Genomic DNA, 17,563 nt, shown 5'->3' on the forward strand with positions numbered 1-17,563 from the left:
AGAATCCACGATCGATATGGGTGGCAAGGAGGACGCACTCACCATCAAGAGGCTGGGGTTCGACTTCTTTCCCCGGGAGGCGCGCAGATTCGTGGGGAATGAATCCCCCCTCGACCAGATCATCGAGATCATCCTGCCGAATCACCGACGGCATCCAGTCGCTCTGGATCCAATCCTTGGGCAGAGCAGTCCTCGAGGAAGATCCGCCCCGAGCGGACTTCTTCCCCTTCCCCTGCACCGCCGCCTTCTTCGCGCGCTCTAGAGCCGACGTCTTCTCCTTCACCATCGTCGCCGGCGAAGCTCGAACAGACCTACGGCACCAAGGTGGGAGCGGAGGTGGCGGAGGATCTTGTGAAGGAAGGGGGAAAAGTGAAGGTGCACTATTCGGGGGTCCCGAGCCGGCAGCTTATAAGAGGTCGCTTCCGAGTGGCTGACTGGTAGGCCCAGGCAATCCCATCAAATCCCGCAACAGGCGCGCGCGCGGTACGTGCCGAAAAAGGTGGCGCGGGGATCGAGGAGCTTTCGTCCTATCCCATCCGATTACTGCGGCCGCCCCCGTCCCGCGCGCTTCCCGAAATTCAAATCCCGCAAAATCCGCGGGCCGCAGAACAACTCGTCAAATAGAAGATCCCTTTCACACCGTCACTCGGAACTTCACAAGTAAAGAAATTCACTCGACAAGAGGCCAAGAATGGATCAAGGTGACTGAAAGAAGTTGACGACGTCATCCGTGACAATTGATCCAAAACAAGACGTTCATATAACATGAAGAACCAGTCGGAAAGATCCCCAACTCCTTCCCCACTCGAACCTCGATCCATTCGGGGGCTAATGATGAAGCTATGTACCTAGGATAGGGGCATGGACCTGTCCTAAGTACCCTACCCAAGGACATCCCTAGAAGAAGTCACCTTTCAATCGACTTGGAGGTATCCCACTCGACAGATTCAAGACACTCGACCACGAAGCAATCACTCGACCAAATTCCAACCACTCGACTGTCAGGAGGTCTAAAGTCACCCTGCACGCAAACGGTCGGTCATTAAGTAGCTTTTATGGTCATCATAGCACTTTATTAGGGGCGTTACCAGTAACCCCCAGTCTTAATGTACTTTAAACCTTGCATTACTGAGGGCTGGAGGGGCCTGACGAACTCTATATAAGCCACCCCCTCCTCAGTATCAAGGGTTGGCACCCCTGTTATTCATACACACATAATTCAGTCGACCGCCTCCGGGCACCGAGACGTAGGGCTGTTACTTCCTCCGAGAAGGGCCTGAACTCGTAATCCTCGTGTGCTTACAACTCCTCCATAGCTAAGATCTAGCCTCTCCATACATACCCCTCTACGTCACTGTCAGAGTTAGAACCACGACAGTATCCCCCATTCAAATTTAGTGAGGGTTTTTATCCCCTACAATTTCATAGTTCTTCATTGCCCAAATACCAAATAGATAGACCAAACAAGTTCTAACATTAAATAGAAAAACCACAACTTCTAGAAATCAACACCCATATAATGCGCCTTGCTAATGATCTTCGCCCATGGCTCATCGTCCTTTGCCCCTGTCAACACTGCCGAGGTCACAATCGACAAGCAGGCGAACCTGGCTTGAAGAGGACACTATCCCTACACCATTGCTTTCTTCCTGCTTCTAGCCCGTCATGGAGCCCTTCATGTCTACGACACGGTACAACGGCCTGCTGCCAACTGTGAGGGCATACGAGGTTGGCAGCGTTGACATCGTCACGCGCGGCTAGAGATTTTGAAAAGGGGAATTGGGGAATCTGAAGCTGCGTGCCAAGGATTTGGGTAGTGCTACCTAGGAACCTTCTAAAGTAAAACCGGTACACCGTTGGGAGATTTTCTCAGAATTTACCGAGAGAGGGGTGCATGCCGCAAGCCGATGTGGCATGCCAAGTGTCACCATGGGAGCAATTTGTAGGAAATTAAATCCGCATTAGTGTTAAAGGGCTACTTTTCTATGTTTTTAGTTCTTGTATGATTTTGTCCCATGAGTACAAGTTTATGTACCAAATGCGCTAGTATTAACTCTGATTTTTTGAGGAAAATTAAGGGCCAGTTCTTTTGGGTGCTGTGAAAATAATATGCCCCTCCCGTGATTATTCTAAAAACCCAACATAAATTTTATTTTTAGAAGTTTACCAATTCTTTTGGAGCTTTCGACCGACTGTAAAAATAAGCTGCCCCTCCCAAATTTATTCTAGAAGTCAAACATAAAATTTTATTTTCAGAAGCCTGCCAATTATTTTGAGGCTTAGGACTGGCTGTGAAAATAAGCTGCCCGCTCCCCAACATATTCTAAGCCTAACCTAAAATTTTATTTTAGAAGCCTAGCCCAGAAGAACCATCCCTAACTCTGAATTCATATATGTAGCACATACGACAACACTTTTCTTTCCTCTCTCCCAAGGCATTTTGGAAAAGCCTTCCTCCCATCGATCTCCGCCGGCGATCCGTGGATTGCCTCCCCTCCGCCTGCCACTCCGGCGGCCGGTGGCGGGGAGGAGATTCCTGGTGTCCCGGCTCCTGCTAGTAGATAGGTAGGGTTTTAGTCCTCATAGGGGCGGCGTTTGGACGGATGGCGGTGCTCCTTCTTCGAGTCAGTCTTCTGAGCTCCGATCCTCCTCAAGTTCGTTCGTTAGGATGGATTAGATGGAGCTCCGGCGTACATTCCTGTCAGCTCCTTGGGGCGACAAGGTTAGGGTTTTCTCGTTGAGTGTACGCAACAACGATATTTGCTGTCAGGTTCTTTAGATCTATTCAAGGATTCAAAGACGATGACTGCGGCTCTAGGGCGCTGGTCCTTAGGGGCACGTACATGAAGACTTCTCGACTGTCATCGACAAGGTCTGGCCGGCTCTGGTATGGGAGCGGCGACAACGACGCGTCGATGGCTCGTTTAGGCGGCGGCAATGGTCGCTCCGTGGTCACCTCGATGTAATTTTTATTATGTTTGAAGTGCTTTGTACTTTCGATGAATCTTTATAGTAGATTTGATCCTTTTCAAAATAAAGAAAAAGAAAAGGAGGAAGAAGCACGCTCACCTCACGTGTCCGTCCGCACAGCTTCCTTCCTTCGGTGCCACGCCTACAGCTAACGAACTTTTTAACCCATCCCTCCCTCCTCCGATCTGCACACAACTCCAGCGTGCAACACACTTTCCATCAATCAATCAATTAAACTAAGCTCGCATTCAATCGCAGCCGCACTCCGCTAAACCCACGCCGATCATCCCACTCCCACCCACGCAGCTCGCTCGATTCCCACTCCCACCAAATCCCCTGCCTCCCCGCGCGCGCGCCCGAGATCCAAATCCGTCCGCCGCCCGCGATGCCGGAGGCGGCGTCGCCGCCGGCCTCTGCGAGCTCCCCGGCCGCCTCCGTGCTGCGGGCTCGGCGGCGGCGCAGGGCGTGGCGCCGCCCGCGCGGGCTGCTCTGCTGGGGCGCCCTGGTCGCCTTCTTCTTCCTCATGAACTGGTGGATGTTCTCCCACCTCCAGGACCCCGCCACGCGCCCGCGCTTCCGCCTCCGCCGCAACCCGCCCCGCGCGACCAACTCCTCGCTCTCCACCCTGGTAATGCCGGTGCTTCTCTTTGAGTGCTTCCTGGCTTTGATCCGGCTTAGGTCCTCGGGTTATGCTTGCTTCTAGGGGACGGAGAACATGGCTCGGTGCTACATTCCGCAACCTGGCTTTTTGGTTAAGAGGGTTTTTAGCCGGCGGACTTGAAAGAGTGCAAAATAGCAAAATGCAGTGTGTCGCGATGTTGAGCTACTATTTCATAAGCTTCAAAATTAATGTTGTGTTCTTCGACAAATACTTCGTAGTTGTACATCTACTATCCGTCAACTTGCTTTAGTACCATTGAGCTCAGAAACCCACTCTCTTGAGGTCATGGAAATTTATGGAGAAAAAGGACAGCATTTTCATGATATGCGCCTACCATGTCAGAAATTTCAAATCTAAATTCGAACTACACATCGAGAAGGAAAAAAAAACAATCCTGCTGTCAGTATTGTCTGACTCTGTGGGCTATTACTCACCTGATTTGGATCAGACATTATTCACAGCAGAATTCGTCCTTTCCGTTTATCAATGTGTAGGCCAAATTTGGGTTTGAATTTTTATGTTATTGCAGGTGCATGCTGTGTTAATGTTGATATTTCGTTATTTTCAGAAATTTTCATGACTGTTAGAGGATTTCTCTCTGCTTGGGAGCACCGGGGGTACTATAATCCCAGGACTAGTCAATACACCCTCCTTATTTCCATTACTGGCATACATTATTGTTTTTACGGACAATGTCATTATGGGATGCCATGTAAGGTGCATCTTGCTTGAGGGAATGAAAGCTATCTTCTTTTTTTTGTATAAAGATAAACATGTATGCTGTTGGATATAATATAACATTACCGAGGGATGATTTTGTGTTTTCAAATGTTTCAAGGAAGAGGTGAATGCTACTGACAAGGGGAAGAGGCCTCACCCGGTCATGCTCACACGCCTGCTCGCTTTGGCGGCCCATGCTTTGGCAGAGGTAGCAAAGCATTCATAAATGCAACTATGTGTTCATCTCAAGTTCAAAGTTGGTTCGGATGTTCATGAAAACTTTTCTTTTTTAATGTGTACTGTTAATCACCTAGGCAGATAATAGGCCAGAAGCCAAAGACCTATGGAAAGAGCCAATAAATGCTACTTTGTGGAAACCTTGCTCTGACCAAAGGGATTGGGAAGCATCAGGCAATATCAGTTCATCAGGTAAACATTACTGTTGCTGTTTTGCACATACCCACACAGTATCAATGATCCCCCCCCCCCCCCCCCCTTTGTTTTATGATTTATCACTCTGTTGTTTTAATTAGCCTCATGTTTGTTAACTACAGAGGGAACCAATGGTTACATCATCATCAGTGCAAATGGTGGAATAAACCAGCAAAGGGTGGCAGTGAGTAGTCCTAACTTGTGTAACATCAGATGCACTCTATTTAGTCCTCAAGGTTTTAGTGTGGAAGAGGTCTGCAGTTGTTACATGCAAATAGACTATGGGAAGAAGACTCTGTTTTCTTCGTTCCTTGATGGATTGGAGGATGGTGGTTTACTTGAGTTCTAACATCATACGAGACTCTGGGTTGTTCATTACCTGAATAATTGTAATCAATATCACACTTTACTTCATTTTAAGGGGTCATAAATTTAATGCATTTCATTTTTAAAGCAAGTTATGACTTATCCAGACTATGTACTATGTTCTGTGTTGAATCCGTATCCTCTTTATAAAAAGGGTTGCCATAAATATGATGTCAAAGCTTGGCCAAGGATGACAAACATCATTAGCATGAATCCCACAAGACTCTCACTTCACAGCAAGTTAGAGCAAGAGGATTGTAAACATTTTATTGTCTTATGTAATTTGAAACATCTTTCAGTTTTGCTGGTCTAATTAGAAGAAAAAATCTTGGAAGGAAACTACAGTTCAAGCTCTAGATTTCTTAACTGCTATTCAAACTTATTTCATTAATTTTAACTGCATTCTGGTTTATCTTCTAACAGATCTGCAATGCCGTTACCATATCCCGGTTGCTCAACGCAACTCTTGTCATTCCAAAGTTCTTGTACAGTAATGTTTGGCTGGACAAAAGGTATATTTCAACATTTCCTTACAAAATAAGTTAATCTTAGTCTTATGTGTTGATAGCTTCTGTCAGTGGTTGAATAATTCTATTATGTTCTAAAGTACAATTAAATTCAATATCTTAGCCAGTTTCGAGATATATATCAGGAGGATTATTTTATCAAATATTTGAAACCTGATATTCGGATTGTGAAGGAGCTTCCTTTGGAGTTGCAATCGTTAGATTTGGAGGCAATTGGTAGCCTTGTAAGTAATCTCTGATTTCCAGAAAGCTCTAGAGGTGGAAAAATGGTTTTGATGCTCATACTGTATTGCCCAACTCTTATTCTTCTGTAGGTTAATGATACAGATGTCATGAAAGAGTCAAAGCCAAGTATATATGTAAAAAAGATACTACCAATTTTACTGAAGAACAGAGTTGTCCACTTTGTAGGATTTGGCAACCGCTTATCTTTTGACCCGATACCTTTTCAACTTCAGGTATTGTCATTTTCTATTGTTTGTTTCCATTTACCTGCAAAGCCATATGCGTGTTAAATACCATGAGTTCTCTTCAAACATTGTTAGTCTAGGTTGCATAAATACTGGTGGTGGGCAGTGTATTTTTTACAAAACGCATACCAGAGCTATGACACGAGTTCCAACCCATAAGAGATACAATGAAGAAGCTATAACTATGTTCGTTTGCCAGGTTTCTTATTTCTCTGTTCCTGATTTAGCCACGTATTAAAATTACATACATGAAACATGGATAAAGCATTAGAATTTCACTGTGTTAGTGAGAAATGATAATTTGAAAGCATGTTCTAACTATATATGTGCTAACTGTTCTACAGAGATTGCGATGCAGATGTAACTTTCATGCTCTTCGTTTTGTACACAAAATACAAGAAACTGGTGCATTACTTGTAGAGAGATTGCAAGGCCACATGCCCCATCTGTCGCCTTTGCAAGATAATCTTTTAGGTCATTTTGCTGGGAAATCCATCCCCAGTGGGAACAGGAACGAGTCGTCCAAATATCTAGCAGTTCATCTCAGATTTGAGATTGATATGGTTGCATACTCAATGTGTTACTTTGGTGGTGGGAAAGATGAGGAAGAGGAATTAGAGATGTATCGTCAAATTCATTTTCCTGCTCTGACAGAAATCAAGAGGACAACAAAGTATGTATGCCATCCTATGCTTTCCATTTCCAGTTACTTTTTGATGCCCTGTTTGGGCATTCATGACAATGAAATGATCTTCTTTGTATGTCTAATGTTGAAAAATGTTCCATCCGAATCAAATGCTGTCCAGTCAAATATATTTTGCCTTTCAGAAAAAATATATGTTTCTGAAAGTCCAACTATTGTTTCAGGTTGCCCTCTGCTGCTTTCTTGCGATCTGAAGGCAAATGCCCCCTTGCACCTGAAGAAGCTGTGCTTATGCTCGCTGCTATTGGTTTCAAGCGCAGGACTACTATATATATTGCAGGTGCTGAAATTTATGGAGGGAGGCATAGGATGGCTGCCATAAGTCGCCTTTATCCTGCTTTAGTAACTAAAGAAACACTTCTGTCCCCATCGGAGCTTGAACCATTCAGAAACTTCTCATCGCAGGTAATTTTTGATAAGATGTTTTATTTGATTCCGTATATAGGTGGAAAATTATGCAAACAAAGTGTTGTTAGACATGGATGTAAACCATTCATAAGCAAAGACACTTCTTGAAGGCCTTAAGCCTCGGATGGGTATGGACCTTAGATATAGCCTGCAATTTGATTGAAATGTATACAAGTTTGCATGTGCAACACCAGGAATGCTCTAATTGTATGTGCTCCACTCCAAAGGTGGCTCATGTGGGCAGCTTAAGTATTTCTTTTGCCAGTTCCGTACTAAAGGTGACTTATGTGTGAAATTCAAATTCGAACCACTAGAGTGGCACACATGATAAAGAATATTACTAATATCAGAATTTTGAATGAAAGTCTGCACATGCATGATAAAGAAGTGGAACCTTTCGTTTTCGAGGGTCAGCACGAACAACTGTGTTCTAATTGGGAGCTCTGCTCCTTAATTCGAAAAAAAGCACCTTATGCATTCTAATTATACTTGATGAAATAATTTCTTTTTTCTCTTGCCATTTGCAGTTGGCAGCTCTGGACTTTATTGCATGTGCATCAGCTGATGCATTTGCTATGACTGACCCAGGCAGCCAGTTCTCTTCTCTTGTTCAAGGATACCGCATGTACTATGGTGGTGGGGACCTTCCCACATTAAGACCAAACAAGCGTCGCCTAGCCAGCATACTTGTGAAGAATGCCACAATAGAGTGGAAGGAATTTGAAACAAGAGTAAACAAACTCATACAGCAAACTAAGCAAGTCCATGAGAGGCCAATTGCGAGGAGCATATTCAGACATCCGCGTTGTCCAGAGTGTATGTGCAGAACAGATAATTGAGACATTTTGGAAGTTTCTTGAGCTTGTAACTGTATTATGCAGCCAGTGGCCCAGAGCTTGTTTTGGCTCTTTGGCTGATACCTCGACATGAAGCACCACTGGAATCAACTTGGAGATTGGGTGACAAAGTTCTCACTTTAAGCTGAACAACAACCTTGCATTCTAAATATGGTTCCAGCACAGCTGATTGGGATCAAATTCAATTTACTGACTGCTCTGATCAGTTTGACATTGCGTTGGATTTGGATTGTGGTAGATCAGCAACTAATTTTTGCATCTGAGCTACGGTGTTGCTGCTGCCGTATTTTTGATAGGTCAGGCTGGGAACAGCATTGTTACCGTGAGTGTATTATCTGTATATCTGACAGATGGAAAAGCAACTATATTATTTCTGTTCAGAGTTCAGAAGATCTATCATTTGTCAACACAGGCTTCTGGCTTTGTGCGATTGGAGCATGCCATATCAATTGTGGTTTGTCCATCATTTGTTGAGTCAAGTTCTCCAACTCGCTGTACATTTTGTTCTCATTCCTTTTCAGTGGGTAATGTTGTACTATACGAGCTGTACATATTGTAAGTTCATACCAAAGGGCAAAGTTAGCAATGCTGCCATTTTGTGTATCTATACATTGTGTATCATCAAAGTGCAGACTTGCAGTGTCGTGCTGCTGCTATGAGGACGATCTCCATTCTCTTTTCGAATTTCCTCATGATTTTGGCAGAAATACTATTGAAATTTCTTACTAGCTCCTGTTCTTCTGCTTCCAACTTGTACAAGTAGTACCTCTGCAGCTCCCTCTTGGTATGTCATATGGCTGTCTGAATCCTTGATGGCTGGGGCCTATCAATTGAACAGTTGCTTGAGATTACTGAAGTTTCAGTCACTTTGTTGTTAGCTTTGTGATTTGCATCTAATGAAGGTAGATTTTATGGAAAGTGGATGTTTACCTTTTTAAAGGAAGGTTGGCTGTTTACTTGACTGGTCAAAGTACTTTCTTAATGGACCAGCTCATAATATGTGCTACTATAAATCTATCAGCAACCCAGATGGGTTGACTAGGATGGCCTAAAAATGATCAGATCAAAATATAAGAAAGAAGGATTAAAAATGTTGGCACAAAACCCTGACAGAAGTTTAAAATTTAAAATCAACAGACATAAATTATCACAACTTAAATAGAACAACATGTTCTATATACATGGCATGAATCATGCCCTTTTCTGAAACGTGCAAGCACAAGTGAAATATGGTGCGACTTTGGGTTAGAAAGTCAACTTAGATTGCAATAACTTCTGCTGCCTAGGAATTAGCAAAAGTGTAATACTTTTTCTTTTCGAACCGTGCAAGAGAGCTATTACATGTAATCAAATAGATTTAATAAGATGGCCGCATGCATCCTTCTTATTGAAGTATAATGTCCGGCCCTCAGATCTGGTTAGATGCATAAACTTACAACCAAGAGGTTCAGGGTTTAAAACCCAATAAATACAATAAATAATTGCGGCCCGCCCTGCTTCCGCTACCCACGTCATAAGCTCCAAAGGAGCATAGCCGTAAGGGTCCCAGAGTCTTTTTCCAGATCCTTTGATCCGGGTTTTCCTCTCTCTTGCCAGTCATTTTGATCGGCGTTTATTTTTTTAGTTTTTCAATCTATGATCGATTTACGTCGCCCACCGTCATTCGTCATCTTCAACACGCGTATACTTCATCGTCTTCGGTTGGATCCGTCGTCGCACGGACTTAACGCACAGCCGTGGCAGCTGCTCGCGTTGTCCCGCGTCCCACGCTACATGTACTCTGGCTACCTCCTCGAGCGTTGGGCGTTGGCCGATTCTCCGCGTGGCCCCGCGTCCTTGCATGTGCTACATCGGCTTAAGCCTTGATCGCCCGTGCATCCCGCGTGGCAACGTGTGCCTAGCCTGGCCGAGGCCGGTTGCATGTAGGTGCTTGTGTTGGCACCCGAGATTGCACCTAAGGGCTGCGCATCTGCACCCGCTCCTGCCAAGTCCGGCCCCTAGCGGATTGATCATCTGAGTGCTCGTGATTTATTTTCACGGACGTCGTTAAGTACAACGCGTCTCTTCGTTGATCGAGCAACGGGTTGTACCTGCGTTGTTTCTTTGGACCGCAGTGCCGTCGTCCTGTGGTTTTCCTCGTGGCTGCACTGATCTGCGTCACAACTGCGTCGTTTTTTCGGGCCGTAGTGTCGTGGCATGTGATTCCCGCCGTCGCCCTGAGGCCATTCCCGTGATTGCATCACCTCGCGCGCTGCCGTTGCGTCGCCCCTTCGGGCCGTAGTGCCGCGGCCCGCGGTCAACCGCCGCATCGAGGCCGTCCGCTCCAGGCCGTCCCCGAGACTGCACCGACCCTCGCGCTGCCGCTGCGTCGCCCCGTCGGGCCGTAGCGAACGTGGCACGCGATCCCTGCAACCGTCCTGAGGCCTTCTCCGCTGTCGCCCCGACCTGCCCGCCGCCGGTGCGTCGCCCCTTCGGGCCGTAACGCTACGACCCGCGGTCCACCGGTTCACGTGTGTTGACTTCCACGTGATATGCGCCGCGCCACCTCCCTTGGCGCGGGAACGTCACCGCCCGCACCGGTCTTCGTCACGCTGTCGGGTTCATTATCGTCTACTTCGAGCACCGCCGCCACGCTCCTTCTCTAGCCGCCGCCGCCTCCTCCTTAGGCCGCCGCCACCACTGCTCTTCTTCCGCGGCTCCACGACGACTACCTTGACACCGGCGACCCCGACTCGACACCGACCATGGCATTCTTCGCATGGCTACCTCGACTACAGCTACACCACCTACGCTCTCGGCTACATCGACAACCGGCACAAAGGGCTACCGCCTTGCTTGAGCAACCTCGTCGGTTGCCACTCCAGCCACGACTCCGCAATGCATCGCCCCTTACGACTGTGGGGGAGGGGGGGGGGGTGTCCGTCGGCTTCCCTTCGGATTATTCTCCAGTCTCACCGCCTGCGTTGCTACCGTTGTGACCGCGGGAGGATGTTGAGTATTGTGTTTAGTTTGGAAATATGAGATAGACTAGGATATGTCCCAGCTTGTCTTGTACTCCAAGTTGTCCAAGTTGACCATGTACTCCTATATATATGCCCATGAGGCTCAAGCAACACAACAACGACTATTCCACCAATCCCTCTCTCCTTTCTAACACTTTCTTCTTTCTTCCCTCCAACTTCCTGCCACTCCTTCCCCTTCCATTTCGTTTTCATGTTCGAGCTTGTTCGTATTATCACCTTCCCAAGAAGATTGGAGGAGATCAAAAGTGATTTTGACCTGCAACAGATTTATATTAGTCCCCCTCAATCATCTTCAATCCCCATCAAACCCAACAAGCCCTTAAGGTGTTGACAAAAGAGCCAACCAAAGTCATTGGTTGTAAGGTTTTTGGCATGATCAGGATATTTTTAAACCCATAGCCAAAGGTGGTAGTTGTCTTATTGTTAATGTTCATCGGTCGTTATGGTGTGATGTTGGTACTCCTATCTCTCTTTTGTTGTAAGAAAATGTAATGTAATTAATTATGGCCTTTTTTTATTTTTTCCCTCAGAAATAATCAAGACATAATTATTGCGAAAGACTAGGGATGAATGTGGCACATACTGCGAGTAGTAATAATGATTTTTTAGACGACGTAATAAAAATGAATTTAGGGTGTAACAAATGTCCAATTAACCCCATTAAAGGCCATGATCCATTTCGTTTCACACAGTTAGGAAAAAAGGTTATTCATCCCCAACAATTTGGTTTTGGCTACTATTCATGGTTAAATTTGTCATTTTTCTTCGGAAATGATAAATCGCAAATGTTCGGATTTTAAGCATGGCAGCTCGAATGTTTTTCATGAAAACTTTAGTTCACGCCTAAACCTGATCATTGGCCGGGCCGGGCTTGGGACAAAAACGAATTTAAGCCGGGCTTGGGCCGGGCTTAAATGTTCGGATTTTAAACATGGCAATTTTCTGACAAAAACGAATTGGGACAAAGTTGTCATGTCTTAAAAACTAAAGTTGCCACCTCGCATCAACTAAAATTGTCGTGAAAAAACGTTCCGGATGAAATGCTTAAAATCCGAACGTTCGAAATTTATCGCGGTCCATTTTTTTCATGACATGTGGGTCACATTTGTGTTTGAAATTCGGTGCCACGTTAGACACACATTCAGTCAACGTCGCGTGCAGAATTTTGTACGAATATTGGAGGGATATTATAAATCCATTTGCCGGCAACCGCAATCCAGAATCGGCCGCAGGATATGTACGAATTCCGACGAAAATTGACAGCTACCAGAAGAAAATACCACGGAAAGAATGTCAACTTTGGGCGAAATTTAAGCATCGAAATTAGGGAAGTGGAGCAGCACAACTGGCGGTCGACAGCGAGGCGCCGACGACGACTCCCAGGTTGAAATCCCATTGAATTTCAGGGGCGGAGGAGAGGAATAAAAACGAGGAGAGCCGGGCCGACCGACAGGTGGCGAGATCCCCCGAAGCCGTCCGTACACTCGCAGCAGATCGGCCGGCGCGATGGAGGTGGCGTCGCTGTACCGGCGGGTGCTGCCGTCGCCGCCGGCGGTGGAGTTCGCGTCGGCGGAGGGGAAGCGGCTGTTCGCGGAGGCGCTGCAGGGCGGCACCATGGAGGGCTTCTTCAACCTCATCTCCTACTTCCAGACGCAGTCGGAGCCGGCCTTCTGCGGCCTCGCCTCCCTCTCCGTCGTGCTCAACGCGCTGGCCATCGACCCCGGCCGGCCGTGGAAGGGGCCCTGGCGCTGGTTCGACGAGTCCATGCTCGACTGCTGCGAGCCCCTCCACAAGGTCAAGGCCGAGGGCATCACCTTCGGCAAGGTCGTCTGCCTCGCGCACTGCGCCGGCGCCCGGGTCCAGTCCTTCCGCGCCGACCAGACCACCATCCACGACTTCCGCGCCCACCTCACGCGCTGCGCCTCCTCCCAGGACTGCCACCTCATCTCCTCCTACCTCAGGAGCCCCTTCAAGCAGGTTGGTACACCCTCTCTCTGTTCCTCAATTCCCCAAAATTCCCCCCTGCTACTGGATCACACACAATGTCTGATGCGGCGTGCGGGGGTGCTGCAGACTGGGACTGGCCATTTCTCACCGATCGGCGGGTATCACGCCGAAAAGGACATGGCGCTCATCTTGGATGTCGCGCGCTTCAAATACCCTCCTCATTGGGTTCCATTGACGCTTCTCTGGGATGCCATGAACACGACTGATGAAGCAACAGGGCTTCTCAGGGGGTACCTTCTATTACCCATCTCTCTGTCTCTTATTATCACAGTTTCCTTGGTCAACATTGTACTCCTGTATAAGATGCTGTTGGAATGTAGTTCAGTTCGCTGTCCTGTTACCTTGTAGTCAAACAGGAGATTTGGGATTAAGCAGCTGCATTTAGGCTACACTACTGTTCATTGATTATCTGGATACACGCTGCTGCTTTGATCTTGTATTGACATGCGGTTTACTAATAGTTCTAAAATTAATATTTGGTTTAAGAAAACCTGCTCTGTATGGTTGGTATTTTTATGTACTTTGGTATCATAGATAGTAAAATTTGCAACCTGCCCTATGGGCCGCAGTTTCATTTTTATTAGGTTCTTGAGCCATGTTATTGCAGGGAGCATCTTGATTTCTTCAGTTGCAATTGTTTAGTTCATTTCCTTTTTGCCTTCTTGATTAGCTCGACATGCTTCATTGGGAAAGACTGGGTGTTTGCTCTAACTCAATGCTACTTGAGGTGCCTGATTATTTTGGTTCTGATGTAATGCTACTCCAGTTGTAGTTTAGTACTCCCTCCGTTCCTAAATATAAGTCTTTTTTAGAGATTTCAACATGGACTACATACGGATGTATATAGACATAGTTTAGAGTGTAGATTCGCTCATTTTGCTTCGTATGTAGTCCATATTGGAATCTCTAAAAAGACATATATTTAGGAACGGAGGGAGTAGTTCTTACAACTAGCTGGCTAGCTGCATTATATCATGTGTCTGTGTAGAGTCGTAGACCTTGACATCACATTACACATGTTTTATCTCCTGTACATTCAGATCTTTCCAGGTAACCGACTGTAGACCTGCCTGTTCATTTAGAGAAAACATAGACTGCAAAATTGAACTGTTGTTCTAGTTCTTCCTATGGAAATTCAAAAATAGGTTATGAAACTGCAGTGTTGCATGCCACCTTATGATGGTGTTGTCTTTATTTGATAGGTTCATGCTTGTATCAAGGCGCAGTTCAGCTCCTTCATTGCTCTACACAGTGGTAACATGCCATTGCTATGCTGTATCAAATGCAAATTGACATCTTCGATTCTCCTTTTCTCATTGCTTCCAATTTTTTGAAGAGTTGCGGCCATGGAAGTTGGAAAAGCATGGCAAAGTATTGTGTGGAAGATGTACCCAATCTACTGAAGGATGAGAATCTAGACAATGTTACAACACTTCTGTCCCGCCTAGTGGAATCTCTCCCAGCTAATGCTGGAGATTTGATCAAATGTGTCATTGAAGTTAGGAGAAAAGAGGAAGGTGAATCAAGCTTGAGCAAAGAGGAGAAAGAAAGGCTTTTTTTGAAGGTCAGTTTCCTTTTGCTTTGCTGATGCTGATTTACCGTTACTGTTTCTCCCTTGCATAACACACCATATACTCTGTTAATTTTCAGGAAAAAGTATTACAGCAAATCCGTGATACTGATCTTTTCAGAGTAGTCCACGAACTGCAATATCCCAAGGGGCTATGTGGTAGTTGCTCATCTTCAAGTGATGAAGATTCGCTTGCCGAGATTGCAGCCACTGTGTGCTGCCAAGGAGCTGCATTCCTATCTGGTAACCTTGTATCTAGAGATGGGTTCTGCTGCCGAGAAACATGTATCAAATGTATAGAAGCAAATGGTGATGGACTAAAGACTGTTATCTCAGGAACCGTGGTATCTAAAGGGAATGAACAGGGTGTTGATTTGCTTTTACCAACATCCTCATCAAAAACAAGCTTATGCAATTCAAACTTGAGGAGCAAGATTGTCAAGTATCCATCAAGCACAGATGTTCTAACTGTCCTACTGCTGGTTTTACAGCCTAACACATGGCTTGGCATAAAAGATGAGAACGTGAAAGCTGAATTTCAGAGTCTTGTTTCAACAGACAATCTTCCTGATCTTCTTAAACAGGAGGTGCGTTGATTCAGCCCAAGTATCTCACGTTTCTATTTACCTTGCTCCTTAGCAACATGTTTTAAATTTATTTTCTCTAATGCAAATTATATCAAGCTTTGTGCTAAATGAATCAGTAATTCAGTATCCTATTAATACTCAGTAGGAAACCTGAGATAGGTATCCGAAACCAGCACCATTAACGACAGACAAATAGAAAGCGCAACTGAATCTTTTTTATCCTCTTTACACTAACGAAGTTAATCTTATGTACTTCCTGTATTGAGTGTGGTAGTCTGGGACTCTGATATATTGCAAGTTTTGACTTTCTGTTGTATTTGGGGTGTCTTAGGCAGTGGTAATCTGCTACATGAGTCCATGAATTGCCCACAGCTTGCATAGCCTATTCTAACTTCTTTTGGTTTTCCTGAAATGAATTTGGTTCTGGGTGCATCTTTTTTATGTCTTTTTATTTAAATTTATCTTGCCACATTGCGCTTTGAGCCGGCTAACTCCTACAGATGCAGACATTGGTCTACATGCCATCATATAAGATGGATATTCTAAGTTATAGCAAGTTTTCATATGAATTCAGGAGCTGAGTTGTGTATCAAACTGTTACGGGCACATATGTGAGTAAGAAACGTAAGCGAATAGGTGAAAATGAGATTAAGGGTAAGGATACAAAAAACGGATCTACTATTGCAGCAAGTCAGTACTCGGAACCACGTGGTTATCAGCCGGTTACTGTCTTACTGGTCTTTATGTATTTTCGTCCTCAATGTCTGTGCTCCTTTGGTGATTCATGAGCATTTACGACAAGGTTTTCATTTAATTTGGTGTTAGAACACCTCTTTCCAGATGGGTATCTACTTTACCAGCCCAGCTCATGCTGTCAATTTTCCTGACTGATCTCTCTCTCTCTCTCTCTCTCTCTCTCTCTCTCTGACAGCAGACTGCTACTTTTAATCATCATTGTACCCACATGTTTTTCTTCCTGAATAAGCCTAAATTCCATGGGACAGTCCCATTCGTATTCCCATGAGAGGAAACAATAGTTAATTTATTCCTAAATGAACTCCCAAAGCCTATTATGTACTCCCTCCGTTCCCAAATATAAGTCTTTTTTAGAGATTCCAACAAGTGACTACATACGGAGCAAAATGAGTGAATCTACACTCTAAAATATGTCTACATACATCCGTATGTTGTAGTCCATTTGAAATGTCTAAAAAGACTTCATTTAGGAACGGAGGGAGTATGAAGTATTATATGTACTGTAACTGGATTCTGTTTCTTGTTAACAGATACTGCATCTAAGGCGGCAGCTCCATTATTTGGCTGGTTGTAAAGGACAGGAGGCATGTCAAGAGCCTCCATCCCCTTAGTGACGCTGCTGCGACAATCTGCTCACTTGATTAGGAGATAAGGCCCTTGGAGATCCCACGAGCATACTATCGAGGCAAAAATATATGATTCAATAAACAGACTTACTTCGTGAGGTAGGAGGACATACTAAGGATCAAGTAATAGGATTTTGAGAGAGTATTGGAGCCAAGATAGCTGGTAACATCCTGGTTACCGGTCTCTTTTGGTTCACTATATATGTAAATTCTTTTGTGTTTATATAATTTTCTTCGACTATGTACCCATTCGGTTCCATTAACCATGAACACCAAGATTTCACTGAACTAGTAAAACACCTGTCAGCCAACGTGGAGACACGGAATAACCTGCTTCTGTGTGGAACTGATAGATTCACAGGAGCAAAATTATACAGATGCCAGATCGCAATGAAATTTAAATTGGTATTCACAACAGATATGCTACTTGGTATCCAATTGTCAGACTAAGCCTGCATGAATAATAGCCGGCCACCTGACAGTGAGTGTTGGTAAAAATGCTACTCCCTCTGTTTTTGTATACAAGGTCACTTCTTGTTTTTTTTGTCAAACTTTGACTTGTAATTTTGGTGTTCATAATATGGGTTATATACTTATATGTCATCAAAAAATATATCAGCAGAAAGTTCTTTGAAATGTGCATCCAATGACATGTTTTTTGTGGCACATAGCTCACATTTTGTTGGTAAATTAATAATCAAAATTAAGCATAAATATATGACGTGGTCTTGTATACAAAAACGGAGGGAGTACTGAAATTTGTAGCTACTCAATCCCGACTACTTGGAGTGCAAGCCGCTTGTTCCTCTGCGCTGACCTGTAGCGACAGTAGCTCAGCATTTGATATGTTTCGTGTCTACTATCGAAAGAGACGGCCTTT

General features: G+C 45.0%; 2 protein-coding genes across 2 annotated transcripts; both read left to right on the forward strand.

Moving 5' to 3' along the window:
* Positions 1-3,124: 3,124 nt before the first annotated feature.
* On the forward strand, positions 3,125-8,839 carry LOC125520295 (O-fucosyltransferase 15). The gene is made up of 10 exons (XM_048685180.2): positions 3,125-3,598; positions 4,470-4,559; positions 4,666-4,780; positions 4,906-4,967; positions 5,573-5,661; positions 5,780-5,900; positions 5,991-6,134; positions 6,491-6,819; positions 7,014-7,254; positions 7,785-8,839. Exons 1-10 carry the CDS (start codon positions 3,356-3,358, stop codon positions 8,094-8,096), a joined length of 1,746 nt encoding a protein of 581 aa, XP_048541137.2. The 5' UTR covers positions 3,125-3,355; the 3' UTR covers positions 8,097-8,839.
* A 3,661-nt stretch (positions 8,840-12,500) lies between these two features.
* Positions 12,501-16,980, forward strand: LOC125520077 (glutathione gamma-glutamylcysteinyltransferase 1). The gene is made up of 6 exons (XM_048684876.2): positions 12,501-13,114; positions 13,211-13,374; positions 14,347-14,398; positions 14,481-14,708; positions 14,795-15,301; positions 16,588-16,980. Exons 1-6 carry the CDS (start codon positions 12,644-12,646, stop codon positions 16,666-16,668), a joined length of 1,503 nt encoding a protein of 500 aa, XP_048540833.2. The 5' UTR covers positions 12,501-12,643; the 3' UTR covers positions 16,669-16,980.
* The last annotated feature ends 583 nt before the right edge of the window (positions 16,981-17,563 follow it).

The sequence above is a fragment of the Triticum urartu genome, chromosome 7A (genome assembly GCF_056163025.1).
Source record: "Triticum urartu cultivar PI428250 chromosome 7A, HENAU_Tu73, whole genome shotgun sequence".
NCBI classification, from domain to species: Eukaryota; Viridiplantae; Streptophyta; class Magnoliopsida; order Poales; family Poaceae; genus Triticum; species Triticum urartu.